This window comes from Vanessa cardui, chromosome 14, assembly GCF_905220365.1.
Source record: "Vanessa cardui chromosome 14, ilVanCard2.1, whole genome shotgun sequence".
In the NCBI taxonomy this organism is placed as follows: domain Eukaryota; kingdom Metazoa; phylum Arthropoda; class Insecta; order Lepidoptera; family Nymphalidae; genus Vanessa; species Vanessa cardui.
Genome location: NC_061136.1, coordinates 6732417 through 6755358, shown reverse-complemented (window position 1 = coordinate 6755358; position 22942 = coordinate 6732417). Strand labels below are relative to the sequence as shown.

General features: G+C 31.1%; 1 protein-coding gene and 1 long non-coding RNA gene across 2 annotated transcripts; both read right to left on the bottom strand.

The window, feature by feature from the left end:
• Positions 1-3686: 3686 nt before the first annotated feature.
• Positions 3687-5286, bottom strand: LOC124535324. Its single transcript, XM_047111510.1, has 4 exons — positions 5169-5286; positions 5014-5088; positions 4134-4281; positions 3687-4048 (listed from the first exon to the last, which is right to left on the bottom strand). Exons 1-4 carry the CDS (start codon positions 5229-5231, stop codon positions 3882-3884), a joined length of 453 nt encoding a protein of 150 aa, XP_046967466.1. The 5' UTR covers positions 5232-5286; the 3' UTR covers positions 3687-3881.
• Positions 5287-12161: 6875 nt separating this feature from the next.
• On the bottom strand, positions 12162-21134 carry LOC124535392. The gene is made up of 3 exons (XR_006966808.1): positions 20992-21134; positions 13371-13488; positions 12162-12601 (listed from the first exon to the last, which is right to left on the bottom strand). It is a non-coding gene; the product is annotated as an uncharacterized LOC124535392 (long non-coding RNA).
• Between the last annotated feature and the right edge of the window lie 1808 nt (positions 21135-22942).

Sequence of the window (22942 nt, the reverse complement as noted above, 5' to 3'; positions counted from 1 at the left end):
TAGATGGAGCCACAACCATTATTTTTTTTCTACAGCCAGAATATAAAAAATCACTGATTAACAGAAATAGACCGTCTTCCTTTTTGATAAAGGCTTACAAAAATTTAGAAAAGGCTTAGAAAAAATCCTTTCAGAAGTTTTTTTGCTTAACGTGAATAGTCACAGTAACAAGTCACAGGCTTATTGATTAAGCCATTACGTTTCATATAATCTAGTTTTTGTAAAGGAGATAATTTTTTTGGCTTTTATTTGTGCCAAAAAGATACAGACTATTTCGCCAAGAGATATTGTACTGACGCTTTTTTCTATTCGTGCAAAAAATTGATCGAATTACTAAAAATAAACTGTTAAATAACACGTAATGGATTAGAATTTAACTTTGTAAGCATATTTTTTTATTAAACAAAAATGTTTTTAGTATAATATCATTATAGCTTTATTATTCTAACATCAATAGTGTTAGGAAGATCTAACCCTGTATGTGACTACCATACCATTGTTGTGTTCCGATTTGGAGGGTGAGTGAGTCTGTGTAACTTCAGGCACAGGGAACGTAAAATCTTAATTACCGAGGTTGGTACGGTACTCTACACTGATGTTGTCACTAGGCTAGATATTATTCTATATAGTATCGATGGCTATGAGTGTCCACTTACAACCTATTGGCGCATTTGACAAACCGTATATTTAAATTTAAAATAAGCATACTATAGATTACGAAACGAAATTTATTTATTTTATTTTAAATTGGAAAAATGTTATTCGTATCTTCATGTTTTGGTTCTGGAGTTATTTTTTCCCCGAAGAACTAAAAACTAATATGATTTTTCACTACACCGGTAAACATCTGAAAAGTTAGGTAATTAATTTATAAAATATATGTGTTTTGAACAAACATTCAATTTGACGTTTATTAATTTTGTCAGTTTCAGTATATTAGGTTGGGGAAAAAGTCTTTTCGCATATAGTATGTATGAACTTGTAATAAAATCTCTTTGGTTATACCATTTGTATCTGGCTGGTTTTGGTATCATTAAAAAGTTTTAATTTTAAAGAAGACATTTCCAAATTAAAATTAGGAATTTGTGTGATTTTCATTTGTTTTTGTTGTTGTTAAAATGAGTGAATCTAAAGAAGAAATTCGATACATTTTAAAATTTTACTATAAAAAAGGTAAAAATGCAACTCAAGCCGCGAAAAAATTTTGTGATGTTTATGGACCTAATGCAGTATCTGTGAGAGTAGCGCAAGTTTGGTTTAAGCGTTTTCAAGCCGGAAATTTTGATATCAAAGATGCATCTCGCTCTGGTCGCCCTGTTACGGACAAAATTGATGCCATTTTTGAAAAAGTGGAGCAAGATCGGCATATTAGTAGTTACGATGTAGCTGAAGAACTGGCAGTTGACCACGAAACGGTTTTGACTCATTTGAATAAAGCTGGGTACACAAAAAAGCTCGATATATGGGTGCCTCATGAACTCACTGAAAGAAACCTAATGAACCGTGTACTCATTTGTGATTCTTTATTACGACGTAATGAAACCGAACCATTTTTGAAGAAGCTGATAACTGGTGATGAAAAGTGGATCACATACGACAAGAACGTGCGAAAAAGATCGTGGTCAAAGGCCGGTCAAGCTTCACAGACTGTGGCAAAACCCGGATTAACTCGCAACAAGGTATTAGGAGGAGGATTAAGGATTGGAAGGGCATCATTCATTATGAGCTGTTACCGCCCGGCAGGACCATCGATTCAGAACTGTATTGCGAACAATTGATGAGATTGAAGCAAGAAATTGAGAGAAAGCGGCCAGAATTGATCAACAGAAGGGGTGTGGTTTTTCACCATGACAACGCTAGACCTCACACATCTTTAGCCACTCAACAATAATTACGAGAGTTTGGCTGGGAGGTATTAATGCATCCGCCGTATAGTCCTGACCTTGCACCTTCAGATTTTCATCTGTTTCGGTCTCTGCAGAATTCCTTAGGCAGTGTCAGGTTAACATCACGAGAGGACTGCCAAAACCACTTGTCGCAGTTTTTCGATCAGAAGCCCCAAAATTTTTACAGCAATGGGATCATGTCACTACCAACAAGATGGCAAAAAGTTATGGAACAAAATGGCACCTACATACTTTAGTCAAATGTAAATAAACTATAAAAAAAACTTTTTGAATTTTCATATAAAATACGAAGAAACTTTTTCCCCAACCTATTATTTATTTCAGTATAAAAGTTGAATATGAATATAATAATAATCTTATCTAAAAATATATCTTACGCCACTTTGAGTTAGAATTCAGTTGGTTGGACAATCCAACCAACCTCTTGACAACTATTATTATATTAAATACTTGCTACATTTTAGTTGATAAGTATATAAGATATTAAAATATCAAACAGATTTTTGCACCAACACTCAGAAGTATTTACATCTTTATGTCATCATTATCTTCTTTCTTCATGGTCTACAAAAAAGCAACAAGACGATAATAAGAGTCGTGGGGAACAGACAGTTTTCTATATTTAATTAAAATTATTAAATATGCCTATAGATTACTCTGTCTCTCTATGAGTTTGTCCTTAAATAATAATTCAATTCGCACAATGTGCCTTCGATCTAATGGAATGTAATATTAATGTAAATATAATATATTTTTTACTTAACACAAAATAATATCGACAGCCAAAGCACACTTCTCACGATAGGAAATCAATCGTCTCAAGAGTTGTTACAGTCTTCGAGTTCTTGAGTCTTCAAAACACTTGAAGAACTCCTTTGGGATTTTACTTTTATCAAGGTAATATCAAAAGTTGATAAGTTATAGCTTATTTTTACCGCATATTTTCATTGAATCAATATCCTAATTCCTGAATGAATACAATGTTATGAATTAAATTGTAACTATCAAAAACTTTCTTTTTTTTTGGATAAACGAACGAGTAAACGAGGTTTGTGAAATCCTTTTATCATAGACTGCCAAAAATATTTTGATCTAAGGGGCTCAAGCACTAACAAAAGCATTGGAGATCTCCCATTATACATCCCTTATAAAATTGTACGTTCTTACGTTACTGACTGACAATAGGTTAACTTGTTTGACAGATATTCAGCAGATATTTCTGGTAGAAAATTTAAGATCTGCCACTACATCAAATCCACCGATATTAATCTTATGCCAAGAACAGCTTTCTATTTAATCGACTTTAAGAAAGGAACCATATTGAAATGAAATCTATTTTCTATGTCCGGTACATAGAAAAAAACAAACTTTTTGGTTGACGCGTATTGGTTAAAAAAAAATTACAATTTCTTTTTCAAGAGCTGGACAACTAGTTTTTTTAGTGGAGAAAAACGTTTTAGTAAAAAAAAAGCTATTGCACTATTTTTATACTTTCTATATTGTAGTCTGACAAACCAATACAGTAATAATAAACTCTTGAGGGAAAATTTATAAACTTGCTATAATTTATATAGTCTTCACAGCACAAAATTGTGGAATTTGACAGCACTGAAATTAATTAGATATACCGGACAATATGTGAATTCACTGAATTGTATCGATATGAAAAATAAAAGACAAAAAGTTTGTTTTAATACTTTGATTCAATTCAATACACTTATTGTATAACAATTATATATTATATAGGAATACATATTTAATAGAATGACTCCGTTCGTCTCAGGAAATGTAGATGCTGGGCTTTTGGTAGTACATAAACATATGAGGCAGAAGAAATAGCGTCAAAATCCATTTATTATTTTACAGATTATCTCTTTATGATGAAGCATTTAGCATGTTGGATCCATTGCAACAATATAGATAGGACAATATGATCTTTAAATCAAATTGCAATAATAAAAAAACAAAATTTTTTTAATTTGCGTAGAATGTTTGAATCATTACGACCGTGTAAGAAAGAATAAGGCCCGCAAATCCGACCAAACCTTCTAAATTAACTGGACCTATACTTGCTGATAATTGAGTTTTTCTCGTTTCCAATAAATTTATCATAATGTCTATTTGTTTGCAGTATTCTGGATCTGAAAAAAATCAAATAATGCTTAGGTAAAAACCTTTGTTTAACGATTAATTAACTTCATTTCACAATAGATTTATGTTTCATACTCAAATCATGGTAAATTAAAATATGTTCTATAATCAGACGCGTCTTTCTTCTTTCGTCCATAAGTTTTTCGCTCATGCCAGTCACAAACATCGGACGAAAGTTAATGAAAGAATAGTAATATACATCCGCTTTTACTGAACCGACGTACTGAAAAAAAAAATTACTATTTTGCTTTACTCGGGATTCTGTAAATGTTGATTTACGTATGTGCTTGTTTAGGGTAAAAAGGTACTACAACTTTACGTGAAAAATTTAGAAAACATTCACAACAACATACTTTTAGAACTTAGTTCTTAGTACTTTTAAATTACGTTGCTTAGTTTATTTGTAAAATAATAATTTTAGTATCTATTGAATGTGATATGCTCTCCTATATAATGCCGGTTACTATCAAATGCCATCTATGGGCTTGTTTAGCAGATCCTCAACATATTATTATCAAAACTTTCTCGTTCGAGTTAAATAAAAATAAAATTTTCAAGTAAACATATTATTGAGCTACATACGAATATTAAGGTCAACCTAGAATGGTGCTAACCGTTACTGCATAATAAAATTGGAATGTCTGTTTGTAATATTAAAATAAACGCATTTTACGAAATGTACACAAGGCACATATACCGAAATAATGTTTTACAATTTTTGTTTGTCTTTTTGTTCCGGTTAATCTCTTGAACGGCTGGACCGATTTTGACGGGACTTTCAACGGCAGATAGCTGATGTAATCAGAAGGAACTTAGATTATTTTAATTAATATATATAAATTCACTTTAATTGGACAGACAGTCGCGGGCACAGCTAGTATTATATAACAAAGGATAATTGGGAGCAAACGATGATGCTAAGCTATAGACTATATAAACAATATTTTTATTTTACCTTTAATGTTGGAGATAAAAACCTGAAAAACACAAGTATAGTAGACAAAAGCCACGTGTTGAACATCAACATTATCTGTAAATATATGAAATAATTCAGCTTTAAAACTCTCATGGCTGTAACTTTTTTTTTACGATTTCAATCAAAATAAACACCTGATTCGCGTATATTTTGTTGAAAAGATAAATACATTCAGAGATTTTATCATACATTTGCATGAGTTCAAACCAACAATAGCCATTATTGGATTCGGTTTGAACCGGATCACTGACCATTTTCTGAAAAAAAAAACAAGATAATTTGTTAAAACCAGAAAAGTGAAAAGAATCGTTACACGTCAATGAAAATAAATACATATAATTAATCGTCAAATATTCTTCGACGTACAGTGACCACTTTCGCAAACAAACTCTCTTTGAAGGTAAGTTCTTTTGACGTTGACATCTTCCCAGCTTTCTTCAACAGTATCGTATTAAAATTTAAAAATTGCGAATATATCACGATTATATAAAAGAAACAATTAACGCCTTGAAGCATTTGAAGTACGAATGAGATGGCGGGTATTAAACTCCATGGTTGGTAATTCTTAATCATATATTTACCAGAAAAAAATACAAATGGCAACACTGTCAATACAATTACGAATATACGGCGTTTGGAAAAAAGTTTCTTATTCGTTTTGTAATGGTCATCAACACCGTCCATTGTTTTAAGCAATCTTAAGTAATAAGTGCCGTTTACAAAGTTCACAGCAAATATATTATGTATGACTTCGAAGGCCTGCATCACTCCGAAGGTTTTTGCAAAAATTATTAAAGGCAATTCTGATTTGGGTTTTTGTATCTGGATCGAATCCATTATAACAAACAAAGTTAAGTACATGGTGATAATGAGTAGGCCATAGATTTTTTTATATTTAGTTACATTTTTGATACCGGCTTTAGTATATTTAATATAACACATGCCAAATAAAGTCGATAAATATGAAAGAGGCTTCAGGGTATACGCTAACGAATGTGGATTAATAGTATTATTTTCTTTATTATTATTTAAAGTTACTGTGAATGTATTGCCATTGACGAAAAATGGTTTTAAATTAAAAGATGGATGGACAGCGATATCACTTTTAGAGAACATCTTCGAATGTTCTTTTTGAATAGAGGTTGCCTGTTTGAAATATACTGAACGGTTTCTAATGGAGTGACGGTATTTATAACATAACATTCATCAAATTAATTTTCGTAAATGGATCGAGTGAATTGATACGAATATGATAACCTATAATTTCGATTGTTTCAATATTTAATTACTGACATAATAATAGGAGTGTTTTATTACACCAAATTGATTGGAATTCTATAAGGTACTATTTGAGATCAGAAACATATATTTATTAAATTATTGTATGTTTTTAATTGATTACGAATAAAAATTGTTATAATTTCATTTGGATATGGGTTGAAGTTAATTACAGTCTGGGGGCTGTAGTGGCCAGCTTACCCCTAGGTTTTAAATTCGATCCCAGGGGTGTTTCGGTAAAAATATCAGGTTTTTCTTTTGATAAACTCTCAGTAACAGTGCAGCCGCGTGTTACGAAAAAAAAATACGTAAAACGTATCGTAATTATATTATAAACATCTGTCTTGGGCAGAGTAGTTACAGGACCGAATTTGCTGATAAGGTTTCTAAATAAATCAACTTAACGGATTTTTAATTATTTAAATAAATATATCTTCGTATTTTAAATATTTAATTTACCTTAATACGTCAGAATATCTTAAAAGTACCATCAAGTCATATGTTAAAGTTCATATTTTCATCTCAATTGATGTCGACATTTCAGATATTTCATTTAATCTGCAATAATAAATATAATTACCACGTTATAGTTAAGAATATATAATTAATAATTTGTGGAATGTTAAAATTACTATATCTATTTTAAATTAAATTACTAAAATGTTATTTAAATTCCAAAAACAAAAACTGTTATACACCAGTGTTACTTACATCATGTATATAAGATCCTATATTATATTATTAGATACATTACTTGGTAAGGCGGATCGAACCGCACGGAGCAGGCAAGGCAGTCCTAACGCGTTATTCATTTGTAATAACTAATATTGTGTTACCAACCGTTACACGACTTTTTTACAGGGAAATGGAGGAAGATGACTAGTGATACGATTTTTTCAAATTACGACAAGTAACCTGTATAAATATTTAAGAATTATTTAAATAAGTATGACTACAAAATGGATAACCGTTTATTTCTCCTCTCAAAATGTCAAAAACTTCTTGATTTCTAATAAGTTGAATAAATAAAAAAATTAAAAATTTATAGCAAAACGTACTCTAAATACGGATAGATAATAAATACACTTCAATAAATATAAAACAAAATACGTGAATTTATCTATTATTTAAATAAATTAAATATTCTCATTATTTCTTATGACTATAATATGATGCGTGAAAATAAGTTATCTAAGAATACTCTGACAAAATAAATTGCTAGGGCACCTTCAGGTACCATTAGTAAACTACTTGCTTCCGAATAAATAAGTATCTATCTATCTATTATAAATAGTATTTTAAATTAACTCATTTGTGTTAACTTACTTCTCAGTTACTAAAAGTTGAAGTTTTATGAAATTTTTCTTGTTTTTTCTGTTTTTCTAATGATTTTTCTCTTTTACTTTAGTGTAAAATTATTAACTATTGAAAAGAAAAATAACAAATGTTTTAATTAAATAAACTTATATAACAATATGTCAAATTTTTAACAACGTTTTGAAGACTAAATATATTATATATATAGAAAATAAATCTATATATAGAAGATATTTACGGACTGATGAACAAATATGAACTTTGTTTTTTTAGGCCATATCAAAGGTTATAAGTAAATTATACTTACGATTCAAATATTCGCAAGCAAACTGAACTACTATCACTACAGCGGCGATTATAGCTATCATTATTGCACAGCTTACGAGTTGACAGATTAGGGAACATATACAACTGAAAAAAAGTACACTTACACTAAAATAATTGAAATTTAATCAAGTTTTTGTATCAATATACAGGACAATGGATCTAGTGTATGTAGCAGACTTCGAATAGGCGAATTGTTCAAAAACCAGACATTTCCAGACATATTCCTACAATTTTCATTAAGCATTATTTTGGCTTGAAGTTTTTGCAATTATAATTACAGGTATAGGTATAGGATACGTTAGTTGCGTATCATATTTGAAATTTCTTCCGTGTTGTTATATTGGCATTCCTTGTGATGGGCGACTGGTAATAAGTACCACCTACAGATATTGTTGCTGTAAGAAATATTAACCATTCCCAACGTCATAAAAAACTCCGCCGTCATTGGGAGCTAAGATGTTTAGTCCTTTGAGCCACTTATATGTAAGCTCGTTTCCCGGCAATAATAAGTACCTCTAATTAGCGATAGAATATCAGATGAGTGGGTGGTAGCTACACAGACGGGCTTTACACAAGGCCCTACAGCCAAACAATAACCCATATATAGGTACATGTAATAATATTTCCAGTACCTACAGTTGCTTCGTCTCCTCTGGCATTAGTCGCGGTCGATAATTGGTATTGGTTAAGAGGACAATATTCTAATATTCTTCATTATTGACAATATAAGATAGAGCTCTAGTATAAAATTTGCTTCATAGTTTTTAGTTCTTTCTAATTCATTGAAGCTGATGAAGATGCTATCATTTTCAAAGTTAATATTGTAGACAGTAGGTATATATTACTGTTGAACGTCGCGAGGAAACTCTTAGGTAACTCTTGGATGAAAAATTGACAATCTTACCACGTAAAATTTATTTTGGTAATGCCAAAAGTGTACACTCAGAATTTTCTTTTAAAAATGGAATTCATTTTCTGTTCAAAGGGATGGTTTTGAATGATAAATTAATACATAATAAGGACTTACCACATATTGTATCAATTTTATATTGATTTAATTTTAATGTAATAATGCATTAACTTATAGCAGCTTTTCTGTGTTCACAATACACCTGAATGTAAATTATGAATGTTATTATAGAAGTAAACTCAAGAGTCTATGACTTATTTTGCTTTATCATAATCAAATTTAAACTCTATTTCGAGAGTTATTAAGATTGGATTTGCATTGGACATTCGTGAAGAATCATTTATGATTCATCACGAATGTCCAAGATGTACAAGATTCGAGAAGAACATTCTCTATTGGAAATTGTAAACACCAAGTATAGTTATTTCTAAATGAATGTACCTATTCAATTGTTCAAGTCCTGTATTTTTTTAGCAATTTTATTTGCAGAAACAGTTGCGAAATATAGACAAATTTAAATTTGTAATAAAAAAATTTTTAGTTTAATGGCTTTTTGCAATTTTCAAATCTAAAACAACCTTCTTTTATTTTCGATTACTGCTGGTATACTTAGTCATTTAAACATATAAGATTTTGTCTCGAATTTAATTACGCTCATAAAGCGGCGGGTTTTGCTAGCAATTAATAAAAATAATGAAATAAACTTTTAATTAGACAAAAATTAAGTACTTACTTATTGTTATATTTTATCAAATCACAGGCCAAGTGCTTCCCACCTTTCAAAATACTGAACTCTCATTGGCCGCGCATAGCGTCATTGGCTGTCATTGACCAATGACCATTCACCTTAAATTCAAATTAGATAATTTGATTTTGATCGTAAGTAACTTCAATTATGAACATAAACAACAACAACAACAGCCTGTAGATTTCCCACTGCTGGACTAAGGCCTCCTCTCCCTTTGAGGAGAAGGCTTGGAACATATTACCAAGCTGTTCCAACGCGGGTTGGTGGAATACAAATGTGGCAGAATTTCTATGAAATTATATACATGCAGGTTTCCTCACGATGTTTTGCTTCGTCGTCGAGCACGAGATGAATTATAAACACAAATTTAGCACAGGAATATTCCGTGCAGCTTGCGCGGATTTGAAACCGCGATCATCGGTTAAGATGCATGCTTTCTAAAACACTGGGCTATCTCGAGTCTTCTGAACATAATGAATACTATAAAATTTATAAAAGATATATAAACATAAGACTTATTGTTATGACATTAGAAACATAACACCAGCTACAGCAATTTTGTATATATAAAAAAAACGAATTAAAAAGCTAATTTAATTGTTTATACGATCCCTTTTATCAGTTTCAACACTTTAATCGGTGACGCAGAAAACAATATAGATAAAAATGTGATAGATAAATTGTTCCAAATCACTAAAGTGTGGCATAAATATGTTTGTGTGCCATTATTGCTAATTATAAAAATATTATGTTCTTGAACTGTTAAGACATGTTTCTATTGTAAACAGCAAATAGAAATTTGCAGCGATCTGCTTAGAATTTACTACACAGAGCATTTTTGATGACATTTCGCATTGCGGTGTTTGCCTGAAGTTGTATCGAACGGTCTAAAAGATATCGAATATTTTGGTAATTACTATACCGGTTGAATTTCAAGATGTCTTATTCTTTATAAAAATATTAAATTTATCTCTAGTTTAAAAAAAAATAAAGCAAAGAGTTTTTCTTTCACTGGGAAATTTACTAGCTGCTAGTGAAATTTCTTACTTTGGTATGTGTTTATTCATAAATGAATAAGTGATCGTGACAATTACATAATTATATAAGTTTAGAGTCGAGATGGCCTAGTGGTTAGAACGCGTGCATCTTAACCGATGATTGCGGGTTCAAACCCAGGCAAACACCGCTGTTCCATGTGCTTAATTTGTCTTTATAATTCATCTCGTGCCATGCGAGAAGGAAAGGAAAACATCGTGAGGAAACCTGCATGTGACAAATTTCATAGAAATTCTGCCACATGTGTATTCCACCAACCCGCATTGGAACAGCGTGGTGGAATATGTTCCAAACCATCTCCTCAAAGGGAGAGGAGGCTTTTAGCCCAGCAGTGGGAATTTAGTGGCTGTTGTTTTTTTGTTGTTGTTATAAGTTCTTACCTTAAACGATTAATTCAACCTTACTTAGAATGCTAGAAAAGAGGAACTAATCTTCGCATTTTTTTATTATAACACTATCAAAGGTATTACAATAATTTTAAGTAGCACTATATACACATTTATCTTCTTATATTCTATATGTTATAGTGTTCTATTAATACTATTATTATTTAATATTTTCAGTTTTCTTTTTTATCGCAGAAAATATAAATTCCTTACGGATAATTCTCTATTTTAATGTATGTCAAACGTCTCAGAACAAATTTGTTTGTCATGTCAGTTGATAAAGAGTAATAATTTATGAGTTGGCTATGGTTAATAGAATTAAATTTAGCAAAACTTTATTGGTCGGCCTTATTGGTTTCTCACTTCCTGACATTGATTTGACATCCGAAAGAAGCCAGGCATTGATTGACTAATAACCCTTGAGCATTATTTTAAAAGTAGAGTAATGCAATTAATTTATTCATAATTAATTTATACTAATATTATAAAGTTGAAGAGTTTGTTTCTTGGTTCTCTCATCTCAGGAACTAGTTATTCGATTTAATTAATTATTTCATTGTTAAATAGGCTATTTATCGCGGAAGGCAATATACATATCATTACGCTATGAGCAATAACAAATGTCTTTAATATAACTGAGCAAAATGAGCAGTTAGCATTTGATACAATAGCATAGTAATACATAATTTGATGTAGCATCGTTAAATTTGGTAAAACAGATCTTAATTAAGAGACTTCAAAATCCGTATTTATTTATTTCTTATGCGAAAATGTTCTTTACACAAACGTAATAATTTGTACTGTCGTGTCACCAATACTTAAGCCAAATTGACGATTCATTGATTTTTTTTTCAATTTGTCGATGCTACAGTTAAGTTGTGTCGCACAAAATTATCTTAAATTATATTATTTATATAACCTTTATGTGTTCAATTACATTCAGTATACATCCTTCAACCTACAAGTGATTCAGACAATAACGACAAAAGTATGGATATAATGAATGACTATAATAATATTATATAAAAATGGGATATTAAGACAACAAATTATTAATATAAAATGTATTTCATTAGCTTTTTTACAATTTAATAAGTTACAATTAATATAAAATTATTGTGAAGATAGAGTCGGAAAAACAAGAATTATACAAGAAATAGATATTAAAAGCGAAATAAAACATTTGTGTGTTATTTAAACCTTCACAATTAACTGTTACTTATTTGTATATCACATTTGTTACAATTATTTTGTCTGTTATTTTGTTAAATTAAAGTTACAATGTACTATTAGTGTTAAGTTATAGTGAATCAGCGGCGGAAATCAAAGTTATTCATTATATTTATTTTAATATAATAAAAACCTTTTATTACCGATTTCATATCAATAGTATTTTACATCCGCTTAAAATTAAATATTAAGTCTATGATAAATTATTAATACTTAGATTATATTACGCATCTCGTAAAATTTTCTCGCGTGTTACGCTCCATTCCCCATTCTCAGCGTGCTTCTTAATACGTTACTCACATTTTCATCGTTGCCCTGTTAAAATAAAAATATTTTTAATAATCAAAGCGATATGTGATTAAGAATATATCATACGCGCTAAATTACTTACAAGCAGTTCCAAAGGAACAACTGAGATGTTATGTCTTTCCAAAATTTGTTAGATTAAAAACTACACTTTTTATTTTTGAGTAATTAAAACTAAATTATTTATTTAAACCAATCGTTTTTGATCACTTAATAATATAAAAACTTTGATCACTTAATAATCGTCATAGTCAGTTTTTTTTGTGTCAAACTAAAAATTCGGTATAGACTCGTCAGCAAAAACGCTTCAATAATTTTTTAGTGAAACCGCCAAACAACAGTCCTCAGTATTGAAGTGTTCCGGTTTGAAGGGTCAGTAAGCCAGTGTAACTACAGGCATAAGGAACATAATATCTTAGTTCCCAAGGTTGGTGGCGCAGTGACGATGTAAGAAATAGTTAATATTTGTTACAGCGTCACTGTCTATGGGTGATGGTGATCACTTACTATCAGGTGGCCCATATGCTCGTCCGCCAACATATTCCATAAAAAAACGCTCTAATCTGTCATCTAATGGTAGGCGGTTACGCCCATAGACGTTGGCGATGTAAGAAACAACAATTTCGTACATCGCCAATGTGTCGCAAACCTCGTGAACTAAGATGTTATGTCCCTTGAGCTTGCAGTAACACTCAAGCTCACTTAACTTGACAGGTTTGAACAAAGCTCTAGACCATTTATAATACTATAGAACCCTATTTAAAAAAAGTAGTATTACCTCTTTTACGAAGATTACTCCCGTCGCCCACAATATAAGTAGGATTATACCCACGATGACTATTAAGGAGAAGAACAAACTGATGATCTTGCATAGGAGACCGCATACACAACTTAGACTGGAAAAAAGAAAATTATAATTAATCAATTATTATTTATTGACTTCAAACAAAATTTGTATAGTAGTCGTGTAGTATTAGTGGATTTAATTACTTTGTAAAATTAGTTTTTTATTTGCTATATTTGAGCCATACGATACTGATTGGTAAAGTAAAAATTTAAAAATGAAATAAAACTACGCTTTTCATGATCAGCTCTGCTCATATTAGAGAAACTGGTGAAGGAATTTCAGCATAAATAATATTTTTGTTTTAATCAATACTATCGTTACTATCCCTTACACCTTAACTATCGATTGTCTATCGATAGTGGACTACTTCGACTAACAAATTTATCAATATTGATGTCATAAATTATTTATTTTCTGTTACATTGCTGTATCCGAAACGGCTCATTAGCTAAATCACAATTACTTTTTGCAAGATTAAACTATCATTATATATACTAATATTATCAATATTATAAAAAAACTCTATCTGTCTGTTGCTCCTTCGCAGCTAAGGCACTGAACAAAATTCGATGAAATTTGATATAAAGCAAGTTGACCTCCACGAAAAGACTTTAGGCCTTTTTATATTTAACACTACCGACAGTCCTCAGTCCAACCCTGTGTCACAGGACTGTTTATGTTTATAATGTAACTAGTGTACGACTACAAAGTAAGCATATATTAGTTGAGACATGTGTACCAACTCCACATTAGAGCATAAAAGTGAATCGTCCTTATGAGAAGAGAAAGCGTTGGTAATAGATCCAGTAGTGTTGGTAAAGCATCTTTATTTATCTTGGTATTATTTAAAGTACAATTACATGCTCGATATTTTACATTGATTTTCAAACTAACAAGTTTTATCTCGAAGATATTTTATCTTATCTTATCGTACTGATATCGTTGAAAATGGTATAATGACGACAAAAAGTGTGTTATTCCCGACACGGAACTCAGCTACTATTTTTAGGTATTATTAATTTGTATTAAATTAATTACATTATTTTAGTAGTCAATATATTTTTCATTGTAATGGAAACGTTATTATTTATATCTGTATGCATAGGCAATATTGATATGGAATGTCGAAAATTCCGAAGTTACGTAAATTGCACAGAATAATATTGAGTGCGTTGCACATATGTATGGTTTTCATCTACTATTTATAAATTGTACATGCGACATGTAAATTAGAATAAATGAACTCAAAATTAAAATATACTCTTTTTCGGCTTTTATAAGTACTTCGAATCGTCATTTTATAATATAACCTATATTCATTGAATAAATTACACATTCCGAATTCTGTAGTTACTCTTTTTCAACAATTAAGATATAAAGTATGGCAGTTAAATATGTATGTATAATATTCGTAATAACATATCCTGCCAACAAGTCAACAAGTATTAGCTTGTTGTCCACGCTTTTTTATCATCTACATATATAATATTTTTTGAATAATATGTCTTCTTTACCAATATATATTTTTTAAAGATTTACATTTACGAATCCGCAAAGCTAATTATACCTGCGGAATTTTAGAATAGAAACGAATGCCTTGTCCTAACAAGGATTTACTGAATTCGCGGAGTCGAAAGCTTGGCGTTATAAGCTTATTCTTGCGTCTTATATACATACAATGATTTTATCACTGATTCAATAAAAGCGATCAATGTTACTGTGAATATACATTTTATTTTCTTGCAAATATACTATGACACAACAGTGAAGATTCCAATTCCAGGGAGGAAGCGTTAGAAACATCCTGAAGGAGTCCTCCCGAGTCTCTAACTCCAAGATTATAAATAGACCGGACTGCTTTATTTTGTAAAATAAAAACAGATTCAATATCTGCAGCGTTGTCCCAAAGAAATATCCCATACAACATAGGCACTATGTAAATAACTAAAATATAGTAGACGAGCGGTATCAATATCAGTTAGTTGTCTAACTTTTCTAACCGCGTATGCTGCGTAACTGATTCTTCCTGAGAGGATTCCACTGAAGTTAAGAATCTAATTTTTCTCCCAAAAATAGAGTAGTTTCAAGACAGATACCGATATCGATTAAAAATATATTCTAATTTTCCTCTCTATAGTTTGTTTGGTAAAATCTAAACATTTTATTTTTTGCGCGTTTAAAACTATATTATTTATTGTTTAATCGTCATAGTCAGTTTTTTCTCTTTCAAATTAAAACATCAGTGAAGGATCGTTAACAAACAACACTTTATCAAAAATACCTTTAACATAGACAAGATGATCAAATGATCATATATACAAATGTATATACTAGAAATAGAAAAGGACCCAAAACTGATCCTTGTAGAATACCTATTTTAGCGTAAATCCAGAATGACGACTGAATTCCTTCCTGCATTTCTTAGTAGAAGCTACTTATAACCGAGAGGTAGATTTATGTTCTTTCATCATATAAGGTAAAATGACGATGTTGATTTGTTTGTAATGCTAACTATAGTCTACTCGAAACGTATTTTGATATCTGCATTGTGCCTTGGTGAATAAATCAAATATATCTAGTGGTTTATCTAGACATGGTTTTGCGATACAGTCGTATGTTATCTTGAGTGTTAAGCAGTGAGTAACTTGGGCGTATATAGATTTATCAATCAAGACTCAAAAACATTTGGCCAGAAAAACTGAGCCTGCAGACTGAGATATGGAAGTTGAGGGTATTACAGTCTATCCCACTATAAGTAGTCAGTGAAGCTTTTTTTTTCTGCGACTGATATGTGTTTTTATTTATTCGTCTGACATTCTATTACACAATAACAGTAAAAGCTATCTCTATTGCTCTCTTTCGCACTCTTGTACAAATCTTTGTAGCCACACTCGTGAATTGCATTTCCTGCATTTGTACCTCGTTTTAAGAACGACCACTTTGATTGAAACTTAGGATATTGAGTGGATATTTCAGTTAGGTAATTCCCATTTCCAAAGTTTGAAAGTTAACAAGTGGTAGAATTTCTGTCTTTCGTTCTATTGGATTATCAGGATCAATGGATCTCCTCATAATCAAATGAGAATTAAATTCGCAATACTACAAAATCATGTCTTTAGGTGTTTACCATGATAGTGTAGCACTACTAATTCCTTATTCTGTACTGCAGTTGTTAATTGTATGCCTAAAACTAACAATGTTAGAAAGAGCACACGAGCACACTTAAACACTATGACAACTCTTTGATTTATAGACGGAAATTACCACAACATATAATGTTGTGGACGTACTAAGTATTCTTTAACACTACTCTATTCAACCATATTATATGCAAAACCACGGATACTGATTTTAATTGTCTACATAATGTTTCATAAAATAATATAATTGTTAATTAAATTAATAGATAAAGCTTTCTAAAGTAAGATCAGACAAAGATATGAATGGGGATTATAGTCGACGATAATATATTTATTAGTAAACGCACGTGAAATGATTGCTACAAACGTGACTTCGGGGAATGTAACAGCTATTATTATAATCACGTTTTATCATAAAATGTGAAATATATTATAAGAAATTAAGAATTATCAACGCACGAATTAGTTTGTTGTTTTCATTATGTCAGAATTAACTAACTTAGATTATGATCGTTAAATTTAAGATAACGACAGACATCTACTGTCACAATTATAATATTTAAAGTAGTGTAAAGTGCTAAGTCTCCATTCAACATTTCACAAGTAAGATACGAAGTGACATTTTACAGGACAGGATACTGAACTTATTTGTAACCATAAATTACTGACTCATATATATATTTTTTTTATGTAACAGAACATAAATAGTACCTACAATTAAGCCCATCCGCACTAAAGTCGGCTTTTTTATGTTTCTAAAAAACACTCGGCCTTTCTTTTGTTTATAGTCCGAGTGTCATCTCTGTGGGAGAGAAATTATTTAATTGCGAATGATTACACGCCGTAAAATTTAAAGAATCTTATTCGAATTATAGATGACATTATGAGTTTTCCTGCTGAGATATCGTTATCCGATTTTAATGAAAACATTAGGTTACTGAACCCTTAATATAACTCTACCCGAGAAAATAGCAAGAACATTTGTTTGTAGTTTACGAAATTAGCGAGTTCAAAACAGATTTTCAAAGAAGAATAAAATGAACATATATTATTTTGTATTCTGTTAACATATATTAATCGCCCACACTCAATTTTTGATAAATTTATTAAATGTACACATAGTTTGTAACCGTTAGACAAATGTGGATGAAATTAGGAAAAGGGATAGCTTATAACACATCAAACGACACACCGCAAACTCGAGCGACCGGAAGTAAGTTATGGACACATATATTACTCGTTTGCCAGTTATATAATTTAGGCATTACGTTTGTCTCTTTTTTATTATATTTTTTGTAGTATTATATCTGATATTGCTTACGAAATTAATACAACGTAAAAAATAGTAAAATTGTTTAAGTCTAGATGTCATTATTATTTTAATGATATCTATTATATTCGACATTTCGCCAAGCTTAGTAATAACATTAGTATATAGTGTATTTAGTAATTAAACAAGACAATAGCTCTATAGCAATGATCAACGTACATGTATTACGCTGAAGGTTGTGATGCAAAAGATGACGATGACGCGTACAGAGTTCAATCGGATTATCCTACTAGTATTATAAATGCGAAAGTTTGTGAGGATGGATGTACGTATGAATGTATGTTTGTTACTCTTTCACAAAAAAATACTAAACGGATTTCATTCGGATGAAATTTACAGTAATATAGGTTAGAATAACACAGGCTATTTATAATGATTTTATGTCATTTGGTCATGGCTAGTTTGTATGCATATAACAAATCAACGTTCACAAGTTCTAAAATGGAAATTGCGAAAATCTGCATTTTTGGATGTTCGTTATTCATCATATCATTCAATGACACCGTAATCCAAATTTTACTATATTTGAATTAATTAAATTTATGAAAAAGTGACGTTTTTACACCTGACGTGTAAACTGTTACGTTTTTTTCATATTTATAAATTTCCGACTCAATACATGGGACAAATTGATTTGTGTGTACAACGGTTCGTTTCGATTTGCACAAATCTAAAAGCTTTTCATAGAAAATGTTTTCGGTTTGGTCAGATTTACCATACTGACAATAACGATTATTGTATCATCATTCATCATCATTCTCCTGCCCTTATCCCAATTTTATTTGGGGTCGGCACAGCATGTCTTCTCCTTCCATACTTCTCTGTCAGACGTCATCTCACAAGTAACATTCTTTCTAGCCATGTCGTCTTTCACACAATCCATCCATCGTTTCCTTGGTCGTCCTCTACCTCTATATCCATCCACATCCATGCTCAAGGCCTTCCTCACAATGTGTTCCTCATTCCTCCGCATTACATGCCCATACCATGATAGCCGCCTTTCACATAACTTCTCGGCTATCGGTATCACTTTCAAACTTCCTCTTATATACTCATTCCTTACTCTATCCATTCGCGTAACACCACACATGCCTCTCAGCATTCTCATCTCCGCAACATGCAATTGTCTTTCAGTCATCCCTTTTGTAGCCCAACACTCCGATCCATACAGGACAGCAGGTCTGATCATGGTCTTATAGATCTTCCCCTTAAGTTTAAGGGGGATACGGGGGTCACAAATTGTTCCCGTAACCTGCCGCCATTTCATCCATCCTGTGTTAATCCTGTGCTTCACCGCTCGATCTATTTCGCCATCGCCTTGAATGAGTGAACCGAGATACCGGAAGTCGGAGCAGACTGGAAGAGCTGCGCCATCAAGCGCTATGGCTTCAGGACCGGAGAGACCGCCGAAATCGCAGAACATGTATTCAGTCTTCGTTCTACTGATTTTCAGGCCAACATTCTCCAGTTTCCGTTGCCAATCCTCCAATCTGCTCTGGATCTCAGGTCCATCTTCACCAACAAGTACAATGTCGTCGGCAATAACGATTATTGTAATCATGACATAAAATGAACTAAGTATATGTTTTTTAGTATAGGAAAAGTGGAATGGGAAACGGTCCGTCTAATTGGCTGTAAGAAATATTAACTATTACTTACATTACCAATGCACCAGTAACCTTCGGAACTAAGATCTGAGATATTATTTTCCTTGTGCGTGCACTTCACTATGGTTCAATTAAAAATACTGGCTAACTCATCCTTTACGGTGTAATACATTTGGCAAAAATATCTGCGGGATTATATTGCAGTTACGAATACCTTGTTATTATATTTTTCGTGTTTATAGCATGATCGCCACTGTTTTTATTAAAATGAATGTTATTGAATATACATAATATGTTGGTATAAATATTGCGACGAAACTGTAGGTATACTTTAAAGAATTAATGTATTTCTTTTATAAAAAATCCGCAAGGGAATATCTCGATGTCCAAGATTATAAATAGACCGGACAGCTACCTTTTGTAAAATGAAAACGGATTCATTATCTGTACCTTGGGGTAAAGGTAATATGAGAATATAATATAATTATATACAAGCATTTATATTATTATAGTCATTTTACTCTTTATTATACATTGACTATTGTATAATTGAAATATGAAATTATGTAATGCTCTGAATATTAAAATATCTGGATTTTCCGAATGACGTCAGATCAAAATGGTTTTGTTGTTAGTGTCATTTATATGACGCATACTGATAACTAATTACCTGCTTGTTCAAGTCGTTCACTTGTACGGATATAGATTGTGGGTTTACGTGTTTGAAATTGGGGTTGGTCTATAAGTTAATGTTTCTATTGTAATCTTTAAGCGGAGACCCATTTTAAACGAGGATTTAAAATGGGTGTGAAGACATCATTATCATGATGATACTTAATCGGACTTTAAAACACTTTTTTTATATATTCCTTAAAATTTTATATAATATGATATGGAATGTCCTAAATTCAATGATAATTGGGGGGTTGTAGGCAGAAATTTTGCCTAATACGAAAATGAAGTATGGAATTTATAAGATACTATATGTGAATCTGAAATTGTAAATTTATACCGTGCTATATTTTAAGTACTATTGTTAAACACTACCTGTTTCAATAAAAATATACTATGTATATTATTATACGTATATCTGTAGAAAAGTAAATCGTGATCGAGTTGAAGATAAGACTTAAACTACCATCATTGATAAAGAAAATTAGTTTAGTAATTATCGTTTTATAAGATAGCTTCGTCAGTTAGAAAATAATACGTAAACAATGAAAAAAAAGCAAACGACCTTCCTAAGAGCTGATGCAAAGCATTACCCACGGCACGTACCGAAGTAACGGTTAAACAGGTCGTCGCCTTGAGAGCGAAAGAGACGGAAGATGAATCTCGAATAATATTGCAAATTTCTAAATATTATCTGCACTAAAACGAAACGTGTTAAGTGTAGTGTTATTTTTAGATAAACGTTCACTAAACGTTAACATCTAGCTATGACTAATCATTTGTTTTTAGTAAATTTTACTTACCACATTTTGAGTTGATTTATGTCACGTGCTATCACTAGTGCCTTTCACGAGTTACTAAATAGTTGGCGAGTATTGAAAATATAAATAATGCTCAGCTTGATAAGAATATATGAGATATTCCGAATACTGTATCTACGAGCAAAATAATGTAAGTCAGGAAATTGTTTTTATTAATATGTAACATAATTTACGCGTAAGTTATTTGAGGTTATATTCAAAATTGAAATTATATCGTGTTATATGTTGTAAGAAAATCAATTTTGCTCGTATTACTAATTATTTTATTTTCTTACTACCTCAAGTTAAAAATGTTAAAAGTTTTTTATTAGTTATTGTGTTTATAAACTTAAAGGATCTTAATGCTGATTTGTTATGTAATTAAGTGATAATATTCATAATTTTATAATTTTAAATAAATTGCTTTATACAATTTTATGAGGTGTCATCGATTTAATTTTATAAGAAATGATTTAAAATGAGTTCGCACTTTATAGAATTTACCGATTTTGAACGAGTATTCGAAAACGATTTTGAGTCATATCTCGTAAATCCGTATCGCGATAATATCATTGGAATAAAAAGGCATGTGAATGTTTTAAAAATCAAAGGTGTGATAATGATAAGATAGCAATTTTTAGCACCGTTCTCAAATATATTAGTGCTATTATTACATAGCGTTAGTTTCAGGGGATCAATTGCACTGACAATTTTAGATTAAAGACCTCTTATACCTATTTACTTGGTGGTAGGGCTTTGTGCAAGCCCGTCTGGGTAGGTACCATCCACTCATCAGTTATTCTACGGCCAAACAACAGTACTCAGTATTGTTGTGTTACGGTTTGAAGGGTGAGTGAGCCAGTGTAACTACAGGCACAAGGGACATAATATCTTAGTTCCCAAGGTCGGTGGCGCATTGACGATTTTCACGTCGTCATTGTCTATGGGTAATGGTGACCACTTACCATCAGGTGGCCCATATGCTCGTCCGTCAACCTATATCATAAAAAAAAATACTTGTACAAAACTTTTGAGTTCGCTTTTACAATGAACGATTCATATAACGTATACAAAGATGACGACCCAAAAGTAAAACAAAAAAATGTATAAAATTAAGTTTTTTTTTACTATACAATAGGCTATTTAACTGGTTGTTAAAATAAATTTTATATTATTTAGTAGAGGTTAAGGAACCCAGCAAAAGTTGATTTTTTTATTTCTAGTACATATTTGCCGAAAAATATCACATTAAAAATTCCATATTTAAATAACGCGCGAAAACGCTACTTGGACAATATGTCTCTGCAAAGGGGTCGGTGATGTCACTTTGAGCAATTTAATCTGTGGTACATAATACATATAGTAGAAAAGCAAGGTTTACAAGAAAGTGACTTCATTATAGCCCGGCCAATTAGGAGCGTTTTGTGTCACGTGACAAACGTTTGTAAAAATGCATTTTTATTTATTGGTTTTTGAATAAATTAAGTATTATTTTCAAGTTTCGTTAGTAAATAACCATTTATAAACTTATAATATACAGTGATTACAATAATTCACAATTTATTTTCGCATTGTAAAATAGCCTATTGAATTTAAAACATAGAATAATATATATTATAAACTAATTTTATTTATATGTATTTTTAATTAGTTAAAAATTAGTTTCTTTTTAAAGATATTCTTTTTTTATTCGTTTGTTGAGCTGTGTGTATAATTTTTATTAGTATTGATTCCGTATAAATTTGAATTCAAAATAAATATTACGTTAGGTTATTTGATAATAAATAGATACAGTTGATAAAAGCATGGGCTTAGTCTTCGTTGATATACATGTATTTAATTATGACTACTTAAAATATACCTATATTTATGGTATAGGTTGACGGACGAGCATATGGATCACTTGATGGTAAGTAGTCACCACCGATCATAGACGGTGGCTAATTGGTAATGC